Source organism: Stegostoma tigrinum, chromosome 17 (assembly GCF_030684315.1).
Source record: "Stegostoma tigrinum isolate sSteTig4 chromosome 17, sSteTig4.hap1, whole genome shotgun sequence".
Taxonomy (NCBI): domain Eukaryota; kingdom Metazoa; phylum Chordata; class Chondrichthyes; order Orectolobiformes; family Stegostomatidae; genus Stegostoma; species Stegostoma tigrinum.
Genome location: NC_081370.1, coordinates 15,620,131 through 15,638,334, shown reverse-complemented (window position 1 = coordinate 15,638,334; position 18,204 = coordinate 15,620,131). Strand labels below are relative to the sequence as shown.

The 18,204-nt window shown below is 40.3% G+C and overlaps 1 protein-coding gene across 4 annotated transcripts in view; it reads right to left on the bottom strand.

Annotated features, from left to right (window-relative positions):
- The window catches only part of LOC125459148 (anoctamin-9-like), a 138,688-nt gene that overhangs the window by 91,279 nt on the left and 29,205 nt on the right, over positions 1 to 18,204 (bottom strand). For 3 of the 4 annotated variants that reach the window (XM_048545126.2, XM_048545125.2, XM_048545127.2), the window contains 4 exons: positions 11,967 to 12,080; positions 8,657 to 8,790; positions 7,795 to 7,868; positions 550 to 614 (listed from right to left, as the gene is read on the bottom strand). In XM_048545126.2, coding sequence (XP_048401083.2) covers positions 550 to 614; positions 7,795 to 7,868; positions 8,657 to 8,790; positions 11,967 to 12,080 — 387 coding nt within the window. Of the gene's footprint in view, positions 1 to 549; positions 615 to 7,794; positions 7,869 to 8,656; positions 8,791 to 11,966; positions 12,081 to 18,204 lie in introns of those variants that run through there. The other variant, XM_048545128.2, reaches the window with a different exon arrangement.

Sequence of the window (18,204 nt, the reverse complement as noted above, 5' to 3'; positions counted from 1 at the left end):
CCAGAGGTGAGGAATTGAAAACTTGAGGCATAGGTTTAAGGTGGAAGGCGAAAGATTTAAGAAGGACATCAGGGGCAACTTCTTCACACAGAGAGTGATGCATATACAGAATGGGCTGCCAGAGAAAGTGGTTGAGGCAGGTACAATAGCAACATTTTTAAAGTATTTGGATAGGTACATGAATGAGAAAGGTTTAGAGGGATATGGACCAAATGCAGGCAATTAGAGCTAGCTAAGTTGGCACCATGGTCAGCATGGGCCAGTTTGGGCTGAAGGGCCTGTTTGCATGCTGTATTACTCTATGACTCTAAATATTAAACCAAAGATGTGTCTTCTTGTTGAGGTGAATTTTAAAGAACATTTATGCTTTGAAGAAAAGTGGGAGCCGTCGAGCATTTATCCCTAAACCACCAGCATTAAAACCATTTAGTTGATCTCGGGACCTTGCTATGTAAAAGAAGGCCAAATTTGTGAAGCATGGCCGCCCATGAAAGGCACTGAACAAATAAAGGCAATTTATTTCACTACCAGAAAAAGATTAATTTTTACCTCATGAAGTGGGAAGACTGCTTTAAATGTACCATCATTCACTAATTTGCGTAGAGAATTCGTAGCTAAGAGGGAAAGAAAAACGTTAGACACGAAACATCTTTGTTTCTAACTATAGCAATACAATGAACATTGTATTGTCATCTTGTATGAGCACCAACACTCCTGTAAAATTTTCTACTGTTTTGTTGAGATCTACCTACTGAAGATCCATGCCACCAAGGTTGAAAAGATTAAGCAGAACCAAAGGCCAAGTTTTACTTACCTGCTTTTACAGTGGGGAATCCCAAAGATTTCCTCAGAAGTCAAGATTCCCCATAGCATGTAATGTGTCATCTTGCCATGGTTTCTTGGGTCAAACACTACTGCCAGTATGATGTTGTCTGAGTGTCATCCTATATGTTAACTCACATAGTTTATGCCACAAAGACATTTTCTTTTTGAGAGAGATGTCTTGAAGTTTGTTAATACCACTGACTATTTACATTGCTGTCATATTTGTACATAGTTTTATACGTTAAAAATCAACATTGTCCCACTTCTGTGTCATACATGACGTAACTGATTGCATACACTAGACTGTCTTGACTACACTGAGTGCAACTGAAAGCAGAACATCAACATTACATAACTGTCTAAAAGATAACCTGTCTTTCTGGTTTAAAATCTACATAATAATACTACATCATACATGGCATAGATTGATGACTTCTGCGCCCACAAGCCAAACCTGACTAACCAGGGCTGGTTCCATTCAGTTGATTGGTGAAGCCAAAGTCACATTGGGAGAAAGCGATCTTGCAGGCAGAAGTGAGTTTGTCCCAGGAAAAAAGGGAAACATAGGAGTAGGGGCGGGGATTGCTGTCATTCAGGGGGCTTGAGGAAAAGTCAGGCAAAGAGGTTTGTTTGGTTGGGGAAAAAGTTTCCCAAAGCGAGAAGGAGCCATTGATTAACCCAGCTATGATGAGCAACTTAGTGACTCGAATATTTACCCCTGTACTGTAAGGACAAGGCTAGATTAGTATTTGAGTATTGTTTGTAAAGAAGCTATGTAAAGAGCATTAAATGGATATTGTATATGGACAAAATAATCCTGACCCTTGCATTATCAACATAGATTATCCTTCTCTTAAGAATTTAATTAGGCAGATATCTGTGAGTGTTTATCAAAAGCTATTGCCAGGTTTATGGATAAGCTATGAACTGGGCCACATAATTGGCCAATATTTATTCACTGTTTACGGTAACTGTACATTCTGTCCTGTCACAAATGGATTTGCCATATCAATAACATATGAAACAAAATAGCTTTGGAAAGCGACTAGAAATATGTTTTGCTGAAATTGGACCTTTGAATAGAAACTGTTGTTAAACATTAATACAATGTGAACATGTAATAGAGGTTACAATATGTGGCCCACATTTAACCCTGATGCAAACCTCAAAATCTTACTGTTTTGACTCCATATTAGAATTTGTGTTAATGTCAGTGTCTCATAGAACTGCTGATTTTTTTTTCATTTTCCTAAATTTAATACAATAATAATACAGGTTATAGTTAGGCAGGGCAGGGTGGAGTATTTGCTTTGCTGGTTTGGGCGGGTTTAAACTCATTTGGCAGGGGAATGGGAATTTACGCAAGAAGGACAGGGCATCAGGGCAAAGATAAAAACAATGTATAGAAAGGAGAATAAGAGAAGTGATAGGTAGAGGAATCAAAGGCCAGAATCAAACAAAGCCACAGTATAAAATAGTCAGAATGGGACAAGGAATGTTAAAAAGTCAAGTCTTAAGGCATTTAAAATAAAGTGGATGAATTAATCGCACAAATAGGTATAAACGGGTTTGATATGTTTGGGATTACAGAGACATAGCTGGAAGATGATCAGAGGTTGGAACTGAACATCCAGGGTATTCAGTATTTAGGAAGGACAGACAAAAAAGAAAAGCTGTTCGTGTTGCATTACTGGTTACAGAGGGTATAAACACAATATTAAGTTAGATATTAGCTCAGAGACAATATAGAATGTGAGTGGGGAGAATTGAGAAACACCACGAGACAAAACACATTAGTAGGGGTGTAATATAGACCACAAAACTGTAGTGGTTACGTTGGGAATAGCATTGAACAGGAAATCAAAGGTGCATGTGGTAAAGGAACATTTGTAATTATGGATGACTTTAACCTACAAATAGATTAGGCAAATCAAATTAATCACAGTACTGTGGAGGAGGAATTCCTAGAGTATTTCTAGGATGGTTCTCTGGATAAATACATTGAGGAGCCAACTAAAGAACAGTCCATCTTAGAATGGGCATTATGCAATTGCAAAGGAATAATTGGTAATGTAGTTGCGAGAGACCACTTGGAAATGAGTGACCATAATATGATAGAATTCATCCAGATGGAGAGTGAGTTAGTTGATTCTGAGACTAGGGTCCTGAATCTTAAGGGAATCTAATCTAAGGGAAACTATAATGGAATGAGGTGTGAGTTGGCTATGGTGGCTTGGGAAATGTTGCTGAAAGAAATGATGGTGAATAGGCAATGGAAAACATTCAAAGAGCAAATGGGTGAATTAAAAATTGTTTATTCTTTTCTGGCGCAAGACTGCAAAGAGAACAATGGCCAATCAATGGCTTAGAAGGTAAGACAGCAATAGCATTAGATGCAAAAAACAAGCATTCAAATTGGCAAGAAACAAACAGCAGACTTGAGATTGGGACTAGTTTAGAAATGGATAAAGGAGGACCAAGGGATTGATTACGAAGGGAAAATAGAGTAACATAAGAGTTGATTAAAGGTTTCTATAAGTATGCAAAGAGAAGAAGATTGATGAAAACCAATGTAGGTCCCTAACATAGAGGAATTCATAGCGGAACAAAGAAATGGTTGACAAACTAAATTCATACTTTCTTTCTGTCTTCACAAAGGAAAACAGGAATAATGTACCAGGTATGATAGAGAACATTGAGTTGAATGAAAGGGAGGAACTGAACCAGGTTTGTATTAGTGGAGAAACAGTGTTGGAGAAATTGATGGGATTGAAACCTGATAAATCCCAGATACTCATGAAGTGCATTCCAGAGTACTTAAGGAGTGGCCATAGAAATAGTGGATGAATTGGTAGTCATCTTCCAAGTTTCTCTCAACTCTGGAACAAACTAATGTAAAAGTAAGCATGCAGGTGCAGCAGAAAGACTGTCTGTTGGCCTTCATGGTGAGAGAATCAAGTACAGAAACAAGGACGTCTTACTGAAATAATACAATGCCGTGGTGAGGCTACACCTGGAATATTGCATGCAATTTTAGTCTCCTTATCAGAGAAAAGATGTTTTTGCTATAGAGAGAGCACAATGAAGGCTTACAAAATTGATTCCTGGGATAGCAGGACTGATGTATTGGGAGAGATTGAGTCAGTTAGGATTACATTCACTGGAGTTTAGAAGAATGAGTGGAATCTCATAGAACGGACCATACAGAAAGGAAGGATGTTTCCGGTTGTGGGGAGTCCAGAACCAAGGGTTACAGTTTAAGGATAAGGGATAAATCTTTTAGTTTGAGATGAGGAGAACTTTCTTCATGCAGAGAGTGGTGAGCCTGTGAAATTCACCACCACAGCAAGTGGCTGAAGCCAAAACATCAGGTGCTTTCAAGAAGGCTGTGTATATAACTCTTGTAGCTAAAACGATCAAAGGATTTTGGGGGAGGGTGGGATTAGGGTTTTGCACTCAATGATCAACCACAATCAGACTGAATTGCGGAGCAGACTTGGAAAGTCAAATGGCTTACTCCCGCTCCTATTTACTATATTTCTATGCTGTACGAAAAGCGAGAAGCCCCAACATTTCCTTACAATAAATACTCCTAAACTCCACAGGGTCCTCAACTGTTCCTCATACAATAAGCCTTTCATTCCTGGGATCATTCTCACAAACCTCCTCTGGACTTCAAGTTTCACTTCCTCTGGGCACCCTGAATTCTTCACTTTGAAAGAATTACATATATAAATTCCTCAGTTTCTACTTGTGCAGTTGCTTAAGTTTAAACAGTGAATATATTATCCTCATTATTTCAGTTCATTCTTCTCCGCACTATATTTTATCTTCCAATTTCACCACAGCTTGCTCAAGATCAGTTTACCACACCACACGCCATCCATTACTAATCTTACCTGGTGTCTACATATGATTTTGGATTTCCTAAAGTCTATTACAATCCTCCTCAGTATTAAATTCAGCCTTTAAATTTATGCCCTAAATACACAAATCCAGATCGTTGTTAAGTGAGTAAACTGTCTTTGAGAGAATTTAAAGAAACAAGAATTACATTGAAATGCTGAAGGGCACTAATGTCATCAAGTTGCTGATGGAGGCTAATAAGTATCTATGTGTGGTTTCAGAATAGGAAAAAGAAACAAGTATGGGTTTTTTGATCATCTTAGAATTTTAAACTCAGGGCACCAACAACACGTTTTCTCTAGATTACCTGTTCAACAAGCAATCTGATTGATAGGCAGTAAAGGGATTCATTGAATTGAGACAGGAGCATACATGAACTTCACCATTTTCCTTGCACCATATAGTTAGGTTTTAATCAATAAGGCCCATGGACAGCATTCTCACCTGACATCAATTGAGACTCCTAGATAATTAATTAATGACCATGTATAGGCCACATTCTGCTCTTGCAGCAGTTAATCCAGCTACAGGTCAACCTATCCCTACATAACATAGAAGGCAACTAACACCATACAATCAGTTCGTCAGCACCAGCAGTTGGAGTTGGAGAGTGCAAAATCATTATCTTGAATTCCTGCTCGTGAACCCATTCCATCCCTAATTGGTGCCGAGGCTGAAGATGGCCTAATAATTATTCACTTGCAAAAATTGTGCAGTGGGTGCAATATAGACACAATTGGTGTTGAGATTCAAAAATGGCTCTGAATTTTGGGAATATAAGACTGGAAGATTCCTAGCCTTGTTAAGATACATTTATTTACAATGTTTCAACAAGTGCCCTACGTTCTAAGCAGAAATCATACGTGCATCTGTAAGGAGAATATGGTAATCGTGAGCGACTTCAACCTACACATAGAGCTACTGTGTTGTGGATGAAGAATTCCTAGAGTGTGTTTGAGATAATTTTCTGGAGATATATGTTAAGGAACCAACTAAAGTACAGGTTATTTTGCATCTAGTAAATGCAATGAGAAAGGACTAATTATCTGTCTTGCTTTAGAAACCATGATATGAAAGAATTTTCCAAGAAGTTTGAAAAAGATGTAGAGGCGGACTTCGATATACAAAAGACTAACCTATGAAACTCGGAACAAAAACAAAGTTGCTGGAAAAGCTCAGAGACAGTAGAAACTGCCAATGCTGGAGTCAGAGATAACTAGGTGTTGAGCTGGATAAACATAGCAGGCCAGGCAGCATCAGAGGAGCAGGAAGGCTGACGTGTTGGGTCTGGACCCTTCTATACATGGTCATTAATTAATTATTTAGGAGTCTCAATTGATGTCAGGTGAGAATGCTGTCCCTGGGCCTTATTGATTAAAACCTGAAACATCAGCTTTCCTGCTCCTCTGATGCTGCCTGGCCTGCTGTGTTCATCCAGCTCTCCACCTTGCTGGAAAGGCTCAGCAGGTCTGGCAGCATCTGTGAAGGAAACAACATAGTTAACATTTCGGGTCTGGTGACCCTTTCTCAGAAGGTCACCAGGCCCAAAACGTTAACTCTGTTTTTTCCTTCACAGATGCTGCCAGACCTGCTTAGCTTTTCCAGCAACTTTGTTTTTGCTCCTGATTTACAGCATCTGCAGTTCTTTCTGGAACTTAAGAACACTATCCTATGCAGGGGTGTATTTAACATTAGCTTTAAAAGATCCCACATGTGAATGTTTCCTCATTTTTGAGTAATGGCTATTTTATATTGTTCTGTACTGTGTTCCAACTTGCGTACAAATCAACTTGTGAATGGACTTAAGGACAGAACATAGTCGCAAAGCAGAGACTGCCAGTAGTTCAGTCTGAAACTAGGGTATAATAGTAAAAAATACATTGAAAGGTTTGACAGTAGATAGTCAATGGCTAGTATTTTAAGATTTAGTGCTTTATTTTTCAAAAAAAATATGTTCCTTTAAGGCAGCAATGTCCGACAGGAAAAGTGAAAGAGCCATGGCTAACAAGAAAAGTTAGAGGTCGTTTTAAATCAAAGTAAGAGGCTTATGAAATTGACAAAAAATATTGTAAGCCTGAGGATTGGGAGAATTTTAGAATTAGTAAAAGAGTACAAAAAAAATGTTAAAAAAGAACAGATTAGAACCCCTTCCGAAATAACAAGAAACATAAAAAGGAATTGGAAAAGATTCTAGAGGTATGTAAAAAGGACAAGGTTAGCAAGGACAAATGTGGATATCACAGGCAGAAACAAGAATTTATGATAAGAAATAGAGAAATGACAGAGAAGCTAAGTACTTAGTGTCTGCTCTCATGGAGGAAGACACAAAGAATCCTCTTGAAATAATTATCATGCACGGATTGAGAAAAAGTGTGGAATTGAAATGAATTTGTATTAGTAAAATAGCTGCACTGATGAAATTAGTTGCATAAGAGTTGACAATTACTTAGGACCTCAAATGGCCTTCACCTTAGAGTGTTAAAAGAGGTGTTTAAAACAATAATGGATGCATTGGTGATCACCTTTCAAAATTCTATTAATTTTTCAGTGGTGTCTGGACATTGGCAAGTTGAAAAAGATGCTGAGAGAAAATAAGAATAGAATTCAATATAAGGGAAGTAATTACTGAATATTTAGAAAATAATTATCTGTTTGGAAAGAACCAATCACAAATACCAAATCTGATGGAGTTTTTTGGAGAATGTTTCTACTGGACTCAATAAGGTGAACCAGTGGACATACTCCTCACCCATGTTTCTAAGACGAGCCACATTTCCGTCAGTAACAGTACACTCTAAGTGTCTAAGTTACCACACAAGACCAGAGCAGATATGACAATTAGAGTCATTTGTAAGTTAAGCAAAATACTAACTTTTCCCACGCACAGAATTCTAGAAGTATGAAACTAAACAAAGGCACCAATGGAATGGTCATGCTTAAATAATTGTGGATCAGGATAACAATCTGAAAATTATGGTTAATTTTAGTATTAAAATAGAAGGTATTTATTGTACTTTCAAATGAACAATTGGTATCATGTACACTTATTGGTATCTTGTTTACCATTCAGACTGTTATCACTTCCATCGTTCGTTGAATAACTCATCTTCCAAAGAATGAAATTTATAATTCGAATTCTGTAATAAACAGAAAGTTGATATATTGGGTTTGGTAGCAGGCTTTGTCAGTATCTGTATTTTAACAAAGCAGTTAAAGCTCAACGGTTTTAGTAGAAGATTACAATAGATTAACTGCCACTCATTCACTGAGCTGTTTCATTATTTTATTAATTATTCGCTTTCTAGTCACTAGATTATAATTAGACAAATCTCATGTCAATAGACACTGCTCAAATATTTACCCTTCATGACCATCTGATGGTTTTGTTTGTTTGTTTCTTATGCAAGCAATCAGCCCATACATTATGGCTGGGTCTCCCAATTCCTTTATCCATTCCATACTCAACACATGAATGAGGAATGGAATTAGATCCCAAGTGATAAACATAAGTACCTATAAAGCTCAAGAGAAGAGACATTGCAGCAACAACTGTTTTTCAATGATGGAATTAGTTATAAAAGGATTTAATTACAGTTAAAAACCCCTTTGTATGGAATGAGTAAATGTTTTGAGATCCTGTACCAAATTTAAAATGCATTACAGATTGTATGTTAAAAGACGGTGACGTTTACCAAAGGTAAAATCTATATTCACCATAAAGAAGGTGAATTAGTAGATGTTCTTTATTGATCTGTTCAATGGTCAAATCGGCGGACAGGGCAGTTATCATTGTTAGTTTAAGTATGTACTGTTGTCCCAGAGCACTCTGTTGAGCTTCATACTGCAAAAGAGCCCCAGAGCTTACTCAGTTCTATCTGAGGGATTGGGCATTTAACTAACGTATCATCTTATTTAACATCAGTACCTTGTTGCTTTTGAAATTTCATTCAATTCATTGTCATATTTTCTTTCCGAAAGTCTTAGGTGCTGTATGTATTTGTCAAAGATTTCTTCACGGGCTTGTATTCCAAAATACAAATTGTGGTCATCTTCTTTTTTCTGAAGTGGAAAAAAAACAACTTTGCGTTTTTCAACTTGGCTCTGTTACATTTCAGGTATCTGTCTTTTAATCAAAGACTGCACAAATTATTTAAGCAGTAAATTTTGCTTCCTGAAACCTCACTCTCACTTGCACCCTGGTGTTATTCTCCAGTGAACATTACCATGTACCTTAGTTTATAAACAGAATGATAAAGTTGGAAAGTTTGTGCAAATGCGAGTTCATTGATTCTGGATGAGGCACGCTGCTTTTGTTCATTTTGTTTCATCCCTGATAGTAGACAAGTAGTTTTCTACCAACGTCTAAGCTAGAATTCTGTAATTTACTAACACTTTAATAAATGAGTAACTCACCAAATAATTAATTAATTAATCAGTTCATAGGCACAGCAGGATGAGTGGTGTATTGTAAAAAGCGGTATGTGGGAGTTTGTGAAGAGCACCGAACGTCCAGACAGTTACACCTCAGCTCGTTGAACTAAAATGCGAGCTACAGAAATTTCTGGGCATTAGAAAATGGTAGAGTTATCTGGATACTTTGGCCCTGGTTTCCCTCTTTGTAGCCAGAATCAAAGGATAAGCAATTACTGACATTGCAATTTGACCTCATTCTCCTAGCAGGGTGGTGCTGCTGCCTCCCATACAAACTCTGTGCGATGACTAAGGCAGGCAAGTTAAACAGTTAGCCTTTATTCATAGAACCATAGTGAAGTTACAGCACAGAAAGGGGTCATTTGTGCCCAGCCTGCTGCAACAGTTAAACAAACTAGCCACCCTTCATAATTCCACTTACCAGCAGCTAGTCCATAGCCTTGTAGGTCCAGGTTTCTTTTGAATGAGTTAAGGTTTTTACCTCAACCCCCAAAGTGGGCAGTGAGTTTTAGATATTCACTACTTTCTGGGTGAAAAGGTTTTTCCTCATCTCCTCTAATTCTTCTAGCAATCACCTTAAAGCTGTGCTCCCTGGTAATTGACCTGTCTACTAGGAATCTCAGTTAAGTCTCCTCAGCCTCCTCTGTTCAAAAAATACCAAACCTAACCTATCAATTCTTTCCACATGACCATAATTTTCAAGTCTTGGCAACACTCTTCTAAATCTCAGTCTGGAGTACTTATGGTCTCCTGTGATGTGGTGACCAGAACTGTAAGTAAAACTGCAACTAGAGCATACCAGTGGCTTATATAATTCCAGCTTAACATCCATGCTTTTGTGTCCAGTACCTCACCAAATGAAGTAAAGCATTCCAAATGTTTTCTTTACCACTTCATCTATCTTGTCCTGCTATTTTCAGGGACCGGTGGCTATGCACTTCAAGGTCCCTCATTTCTCCTTACCCCTTTGAAACCCCCCTGTTTATTGTGTATTGTTTTGCTTTGTTTGCCCTCCCAAATTCTGGATTGAATTGCATTTGCTACATTTTCGTCCACTCAACCAAACCATTGATCTCTTCCTGCAGTTATAGAGTCATAGACGACCGCACTCTTCCCTACCAACTACTGGGGTCAATTTTGTGTTATCTGCAAATTTAGCAAACATATGTTCCACATTCTAACCTAAATTATTAATGTATGCCACAAACAGCAAAGGATCCAAACCCAAGCCCTATGGAATGCCATTGGAAACCGCTTTCCATTTGCAGAAAAAATCTATCAACTATTACTATTTGTGTACTGTCATGGAGCCAATTCGCTAAATTCCCTTGTATCCTAAGAGCTTTAATTTTTCTTACAGTTTGTAATGTGGGATCTTGTCAAATGTCTTGGGCAGCACAGTGGCTCAGTGGTTAACACTACAGCCTCACAGCGCCAGGGGCCTGGGTTCAATTCCAGCCTCAGGTGACTGTCTGTGTGGAGTTTGCACATTCTCCCCGTGTCTGTGTGGGTTTCCTCCAGGTGCGCTGGTTTCCTCTCACAGTCCAAAGATGTGCAGGCTAGGTGGATCGGCCATGCTAAATTGCCCGTAGTGTTCAGGGGTGTGTGGGTTTTAGGGGGCTAGGTCTGGGTGGGATGCTGCAAGGGGTGGTGTGGACTCGTTGGGCCAAAGGGCCTGTTTCCACTCGGTAGGGAATCTAATCTAATCTAACAACACGGAACAAATGTGGATTGATTAAATATATATTTTGGTTCTGTCTTCACAAAGGATACAAATAATAATGTTTGAAAAAATGTTGGGGAACAGAGAGTCTCGTGAGAGGGAGCAAATGAAGGAAGTCCCTATTAGAGAGGGAGGGAAGTAATAGCAAATATGTTTATCAATTTTTTCAGACATATTACAACACATCACCAAAGTAGGTGGAATTTGAAGCCAGACTTTCTGGTCTGTACTACTTTTGTGCCAAAAGAGCACTTACAGTCCATCTTGTAGAGATTTTCTAATCAACCCGTTAGAGATGTTATTACATACCTCTATCAAACTGGACCTCCTGGCCCAGCAGTAGGGCCAAGAGCCACAAGGGAACCACTTCTTGATTTTTTTTATATGCAAAGGTACTTTCACACATGGCTGAATGACATTTTTACCCACCACTATGTCATCCATGTTACTTTTCATTTATTATCCGCCACCACTCAATCACCTGTGTTTCTCAATTAATTAATTTACATGCAAATTCCTGCAAGGGCATTGCAATACACCAAAAGTGAGGGAGAGGAGAATGGAGCTAAATAAAAAGAGTCAGAAGAAGGAGAAAACATCTTTTTTTTAAAAAAAATTATGTATCTGGAAGTGCTATCAGACACAGCTGACATTTTGTTTTCCTATCACCAAATCACATGACTTTTTTTTGTTTTTAATTTCTGATCACCCATGTGGTCAACTGAATATTTACATGCAAAACCCATTACAAGCAACGTGAACCACCAGAAGGTGAAGGGTAGGTAGGGAGAGCAGGAAGGAGCTAAATCAAAATGGCGTTGGTGTGGAGGGAAAGAAAGCACTTTCCTCCTGAAGTGCACATCTCTCTCAAGCAACAACTCATCTCTTAAATACAGTATATAATAAGCATCACATGCTCTCAATCAATTCTGGAGCTGTTCTGTTTTAACCTTAAAGGAACCTCCATTTCTAAGACTGACAAACTAGAGGTTACAAGTTTGATGGGGTTATTTCTAAATTTAAGCATGTGGCTGCTCTACTTTAGCATTTATGCTTCAGATTCCATATTCATTTAACCTACCATGATTCGGAAGCCTTTTTCTCTCACTTTTCTCAGATAACGTTTCCTGTTAGTTTCCTTTTTGTCCTTTCCATTTTCTGGTTTTGCTGCTACTAAGACAAAGTCAACTTTATCCTGAAACATAAGAATATCATAGTTTAGGAAACTGTCAGAACATAATGAACACTTTTCATACAGTGAGCTCCATTTCCCAATAAACTTGTATTGCATTTAACGTTTAACATTTAACTGCAGGTTTAGAATAGGGGAGGGTCTAGTTTGATTCTCTTTCCTCCTAATTTAAATAAGAACATAAGAACTAGGAACAGGAGTAGGCCACCTGGCCCCTCAAGCATGCCTTGCCATTTAATAAGATCATGGCTGATCTTTTTGAGACTCAGCTCCACTTACCCGCCCACCCACCATAACCCTTAATTCCTTTACTGTTCAAAAATTTAGCTAGCCTTACCTTAAAAACATTCAGTGAGGTAGCTTCAACTGCTTCACTGGGCAGGGAATTCCACAGTTTCACAACCCTTTGGGTGAAGAAGTTCCTCCTGACCGTAGTCCTACATCTGCTTCCCTTTAATCTGAGGCAAGACCCTCTAGTCCTAGTTTCACCTGCTAGCGGAAACAACCTCCCTGCCTCCACTTTATCTATTCCCTTCATAATCTTATATGTTTCTATAAGATCTCCCCTCATTCTTCTGAATTCCAATGAGTGTAATCTCAGTCTACTCAATTCTGGAATCAACTGAGTGAATCTCCTCTGCACCCCCTCCAAAGTTAGTATAACTCTTCTCAAGTATGGAGACCAAAACTGCACACAGTACTCCAGGCGTGGCCTCACCAGGACCCTGTATAGCTGCAGCATAGCCTCCCTGTTTTTAAACTCCGTCCCTCGAGCAATGGCAGACAAAATTCCATTTACCTTTTTAATTACCTGCTGCACCTGCAGTCCCACCTTCAGCGATTCATGCACAAGGACACCCAAGTCCCTTTGCACAGCAGCGAGCTGCAATTTTTTACCATTTAAAGCATGGTCCATTTTGCTGTTATCCCTACCAAAATGGATGACCTCACACTTATCAACATTGTATTCGATCTGCCAGATCTTTGCCCCACTCACTTAGACTATATCCCTCTATAGGCTTTCAGCGTCTTCTGCACACTTTGCTCTACCACTCACCTTAGTGTCATCTGCAAATTTTGACAGACTATGCTTAGTCCCCACTCTAAATCATCTATGTAAATTGTAAACAACTGAGGTCCCAACACTGATCCCTGAGGCACTCCACTAGCCACTGACTGCCAACCAGAAAAAGACCCATTTACCCCTACCCTTTGCTTTCTACTGGTCAACCAATCCTCTAAGCATGCCAATACACTACCCGTAACACCGTGCAACTTTATCTTATGTAGCAGCCTTTGGTGTGGCACCTTGTCAAATGCCTTCTGGAAATCCAGATACACCACAACCGCAGGTTCCCCATTGTCCACCATGCAAGTAATGTCCTCAAAAATTCCACCAAATTAGTTAAACATGACCTTTCCTTCATGAGCCCATGCTGGGCGTTCCTAATAGGACAATTTATATCCAGATGTCTTGCTATTCCTTCCTTAGTGATAGATTCAAGCATTTTCCCCACTACCAAAGTTAAGCTAACTGGTCTATAAATACCTGCTTTTTGTCCACTTCCTTTATTAAACAGTGGCATTACATTGGCTGTTTTCCAACCTGTGGGAACCACCCCAGAGTCCAGTGAATTTTGGTAAATACTTACTAGTGCATTTGCTATTTACCCCATCACCTACTTTAGTATCCTGGGATGCATTTCATCAGGGCCAGGAGACTTGTGTACCTTTAGCCCCATTAGCTTGCCCAGCACTGCCTCCTTAGTGATAATGATAGTTTCTAGGTCCTCACCTGCTATAACCTTCTTGCCATTAGTTTTCAGCATGTTATTTGTGTCTTTCACTGTGAAGACCAACACAAAATGACTGATTTAATCTCTCGGCTATTTCCTCTTTTCCAGTTATTAAATTGGCCTTCTCATCCTCTAAAGGACCAATGTTAACCTTCACCACGCTTTTACGATTTACATATTTATAGAAACTTTTGCTGCCTGTTTTTATATTCTGAGCTAGTTTACTCTCATAATCTATCCTACTTTTCTTTATAACTTCTTTTGTGGCTTTCTGTTGGCCTTAAGGATTTCCCAGTCTACTAGTTTCCCACTACTCTTTGCTTTTTTGTATGTGTTTTTATTTCAATCTGATACTTTCCTTTGTTTCCTTAGACATCCATGGCTGGATCTCTCTTTCCCTATTGTCCTTCCTTATCACTAGAATATACTTCTGCTGAGAACTGTGAAAAATTGTTTTGAAAGTCCTCCACTGTTTCTCAATTGAACCACCATAAAGTTTTTGCTCCCTTTCTACCTTAGCTAACTCCTTCCTCATTCCTTCATTGTCTCCTTTGTTTAAGCACAGGGCATAGGTATCGCTTTTAACCTTCTCACATTCCATCTGTATTTTAAACTCAACCAAATTGTGATCGCTCCTTCCAAGAGGATCCTTAACTGTGAGATCATTAATTATTCCTGTCTCATTACACAGGACTAGATCTAGGATAGCATGCTCAAACTTGAGTGCCTGGTGTGACAGTTTAGAAAGAGCTCAAATTTCTGCTCTAAGTGATGATGAGAGGTCGATGAGGGAATGCACAAAAATTTTTTTTTGCTTTAACCTGTTTGGTCCCTTAAAGTAGTTAAAAGGACAATGGAAACAGAAAAATTTCCTGTCTCACCCCAAAAGGACATGATTGAACAACGTAGAGAGAACTCCTACACATCATAAATCTGAGTTTAAAGTGTTTGATAGATCACTTCTAAGGCCCTATTCTGTTTCTGATTTCATATCACAAAGCTCAGTAAATCACACTAACCTCGAACAACAAGACAAAATGCAGTGTGCTGTATTCTGTTTGTCATTAATTCATTTCAGAGATTAATAAGAGATATCGATGATGGAAGGGGCATGGTCAGAGTGAACACAGAAACATAGAAATAGGAGCAGGAGTAGGCTATTTGGTTCTTCAAGCCTGCTCTGTCATTCATTATCATCATGGCTGATCTTCCAACTCAATAAATAAGATAACAAAATGTGGAGCTGGAGGAACACAGCAGGCCAGGCAGCATCAGAGGAGCAGGAAGTCTGACGTTTCAGGTCGGGACCCTTCTTCAGAAATCTAACTTAACAGCCTGTTCCTGCTTTTACCCCGTATCATTTGATTTCTTTAGCCCTAAATTCAACTCCTTCTTGAAATCACACAGTGTTTTGGCCTTGGCTACTTTGTGTGGTAACAAATTCCACAGATTCCATTTTGAGGGTGAAGAAATTTCTCTTAATCTCAGAGAGAGATTTCAGTAGAGTGAGATGAAGAATGACTGTCATACTGTAAATTTGGTTCAAGTGAAACTTTAACTGGTATATCTTAAGTTCAGTTTTCAAGTTAAAGCCCTTTTTGGACAACAGCTTTTAAGTAAATTAAAATAGCCTAGTCAAAGGAGGCAGCTGCCTGATCATGGCCATTAGATTTCAAGATTTTGATTCTTGTTTTGTCTGAATGAGGTGTTAATGGCTGTATCTAAGAAGTGATTAAGCAGATCCATGTAAGAAAGAGATAACAAGGTGTAGAGCTGGATGAACACAGTGGGCTAAGCAGCATCAGAGGAGTAGGAAAGCTGACGTTTCAGGCCTGGACCCTTCTTCAGAATTCATTTGCACAGTCAGTGTGAAGGGAGGCTTCAGCAGAGTGTGATTAAGACCAAGTGTGTGTACTGCTGATTCAGGTGGGAATTCAGTGCAAAAGGGGACTGAAGTGGTTTAACCAAGATGGAGGACAGGAAAAAATGGCAGCTAACATAGAACATTGCAGCACAGTACAGGCCCTTAGGCCCTCGATGTTGTGCTGACCTGTCATACCGATCTGAAGCCCATCTAACCTACACTAACCTACAGCTGTAGGAGTTGTTCCTTTTTTGAGATATTTTCAGTGTTGGAGCTGATTTCCTCAAATTCTGGGAGCAGGAATCACTATTTTATAATCTGTTGCATTGATTTGAAACTTTATGAGAAAAGATCAAAACAACACCACTTTAAAAATGGAGGAAGATAGACAAAGGCAGTGACAGTAACCATTTGTGAAGTGATTCAAGTGGAGAAAGAAACCTACACCACTGTCTGTGAGATAGTAAGAACTGTAAATGCTGGAGTGTGAGATAACACAGTATGGAGCTGGAGGAACACAGCAGGCCAGGCAGCATCAGAGGAGCAGGAAAGTTGATGTTTCAGGTCAAGACCTTTCTAAAGAAGAAAGGTCCCGACCTGAAACATCAACTTTCCTGCTCCTCTGATGCTGCCTGGCCTGCCGTGTTCCTCCAGCTCCACACTGTGTTATCTCTACGCTTCTATCTGACCCAGTGCTGAATCTGCACATGTACTGCCTCTGCTCTTTCATTTCAAGTACCTCTGAACCTCGGGGTTTGTCTAAGAAAAGTGAACAAGTAGCGAAATTCACAGCTGATCTTGGAGAAACTTTTGTGGGAGAGCTCATAGCAGGGGAGCAACTAAGTGGTATTTTCAAATATAATCTTATTGTTCATTTTGTAAAGGTACAATGGTAAGTACAATGGATTCTTTTTTGATTATATGTTTTATTGAGATCTGTCTCTTGATTAATTTAAAAATATAAAACATAGTTATTATTATGACAAAGTGTGAAGCTGGATGAACACAGCAGGCCAAGCAGCATCTCAGGAGCACAAAAGCTGACGTTTCGGGCCTAGACCCTTCATCAGAGAGGGGAATGGGGAGAGGGTTCTGGAATAAATAGGGAGAGAGGGGGAGGCAGACCAAAGATGGAGAGAAAAGGAGATAGGTGGAGAGGAGAGTATAGGTGAGGTGGTAGGGAGGGGATAGGTCAGTCCAGGGAAGACTGACAGGTCAAGGAGGTGGGATGCGGTTAGTAGGTAGAAAATGGAGGTGCGGCTTGAGGTGGGAGGAAGGTTTGGGTGAGAGGAAGAACAGGTTAGGGAGGCAGAGACAGTCTTTTGGGATGCAGTGGGGGGAGGGGACAAGCTGGGCTGGTTGTGTGATGCAGTGGGTGGAGGGGATGAACTGGGCTGGTTTTTATATGCGGTGGGGGAAGGACAGATGTTGAAGCTTGTGAAGTCCATATTGACACCATTGGGCTGCAGGGTTCCCAAGCGGAATATGAGTTGCTGTTCCTGCAACTTTCAGGTGGCATCATTGTGGCACTGCAAGAGGCCCATGATGGGCATGTCGTCTAAAGAATGAGACGGGGAGTTAAAATGTTTCAACTGGGAGGTGCTGTTGTCTATTGCGAACCGAGTGGAGGTGTTCTGCAAAGCAGTCCCCAAGCATCCACTTGGTTTCCCCAATGTAGAGGAAGACACACCGGGTGCAATGGATACAATATACCACATTGGCAGATGTGCAGGTGAACTTCTGCTTAATATGGAAAGTCATCTTGGGGCCTTGGATGGGGGTGAGGGAGGAGGTGTGGGGGCAAGTGTAGCACTTCCTGCGGTTGCAGGGGAAGTGCTGGGTGTGGTGGGGTTGGAGGGGAGTGTGGAGCAAACAAGGGAGTCACGGAGAGAGTGGTCTCTCCAGAAGGCAGACAAGGGTTGGGATGCAAAAATGTCTTGGGTGGTGGGGTCAGATTGTAGATGGCGGAAGTGTCGGAGGATGATGTGTTGTATCCGGAGGTTGGTGGGGTGGTGTGTGAGAATGAGGGGGATCCTTTTGGGGCGGTTGTGGCAGGGGGCGGGGTGTGAGGAATGTGTTGCGGGAACTGCGGGAGATGTGGTCAAGGGCGTTCTTGACCACTGCGGGGGGGAAAGTTGTGGTCCTTGAAGAACGTGGACATCTGGGATGTGCGGGAGTGGAACGCCTCATCCTGGGAGCAGATGCGGCAGAGGCGGAGGAATTGGGAATAGGGGATGGAATTTTTGCAGGTGGGTGGGTGGGAGGAGGTATATTCGAGGTAGCTGTGGGAGTCGGTGGGCTTGAAATGGACATCAGTTTCTAGCTGGTTACCTGAGATGGAGACTGAGAAGTCCAGGAAGGTGAGGGATGTGTTGGGGATGGCCCAGGTGAACTTGAGGTTGGGGTGGAAGGTGTTGGTGAAGTTGATGAACTGTTTGAGCTCCTCTGGGGATCAAGAGGCGGCGCT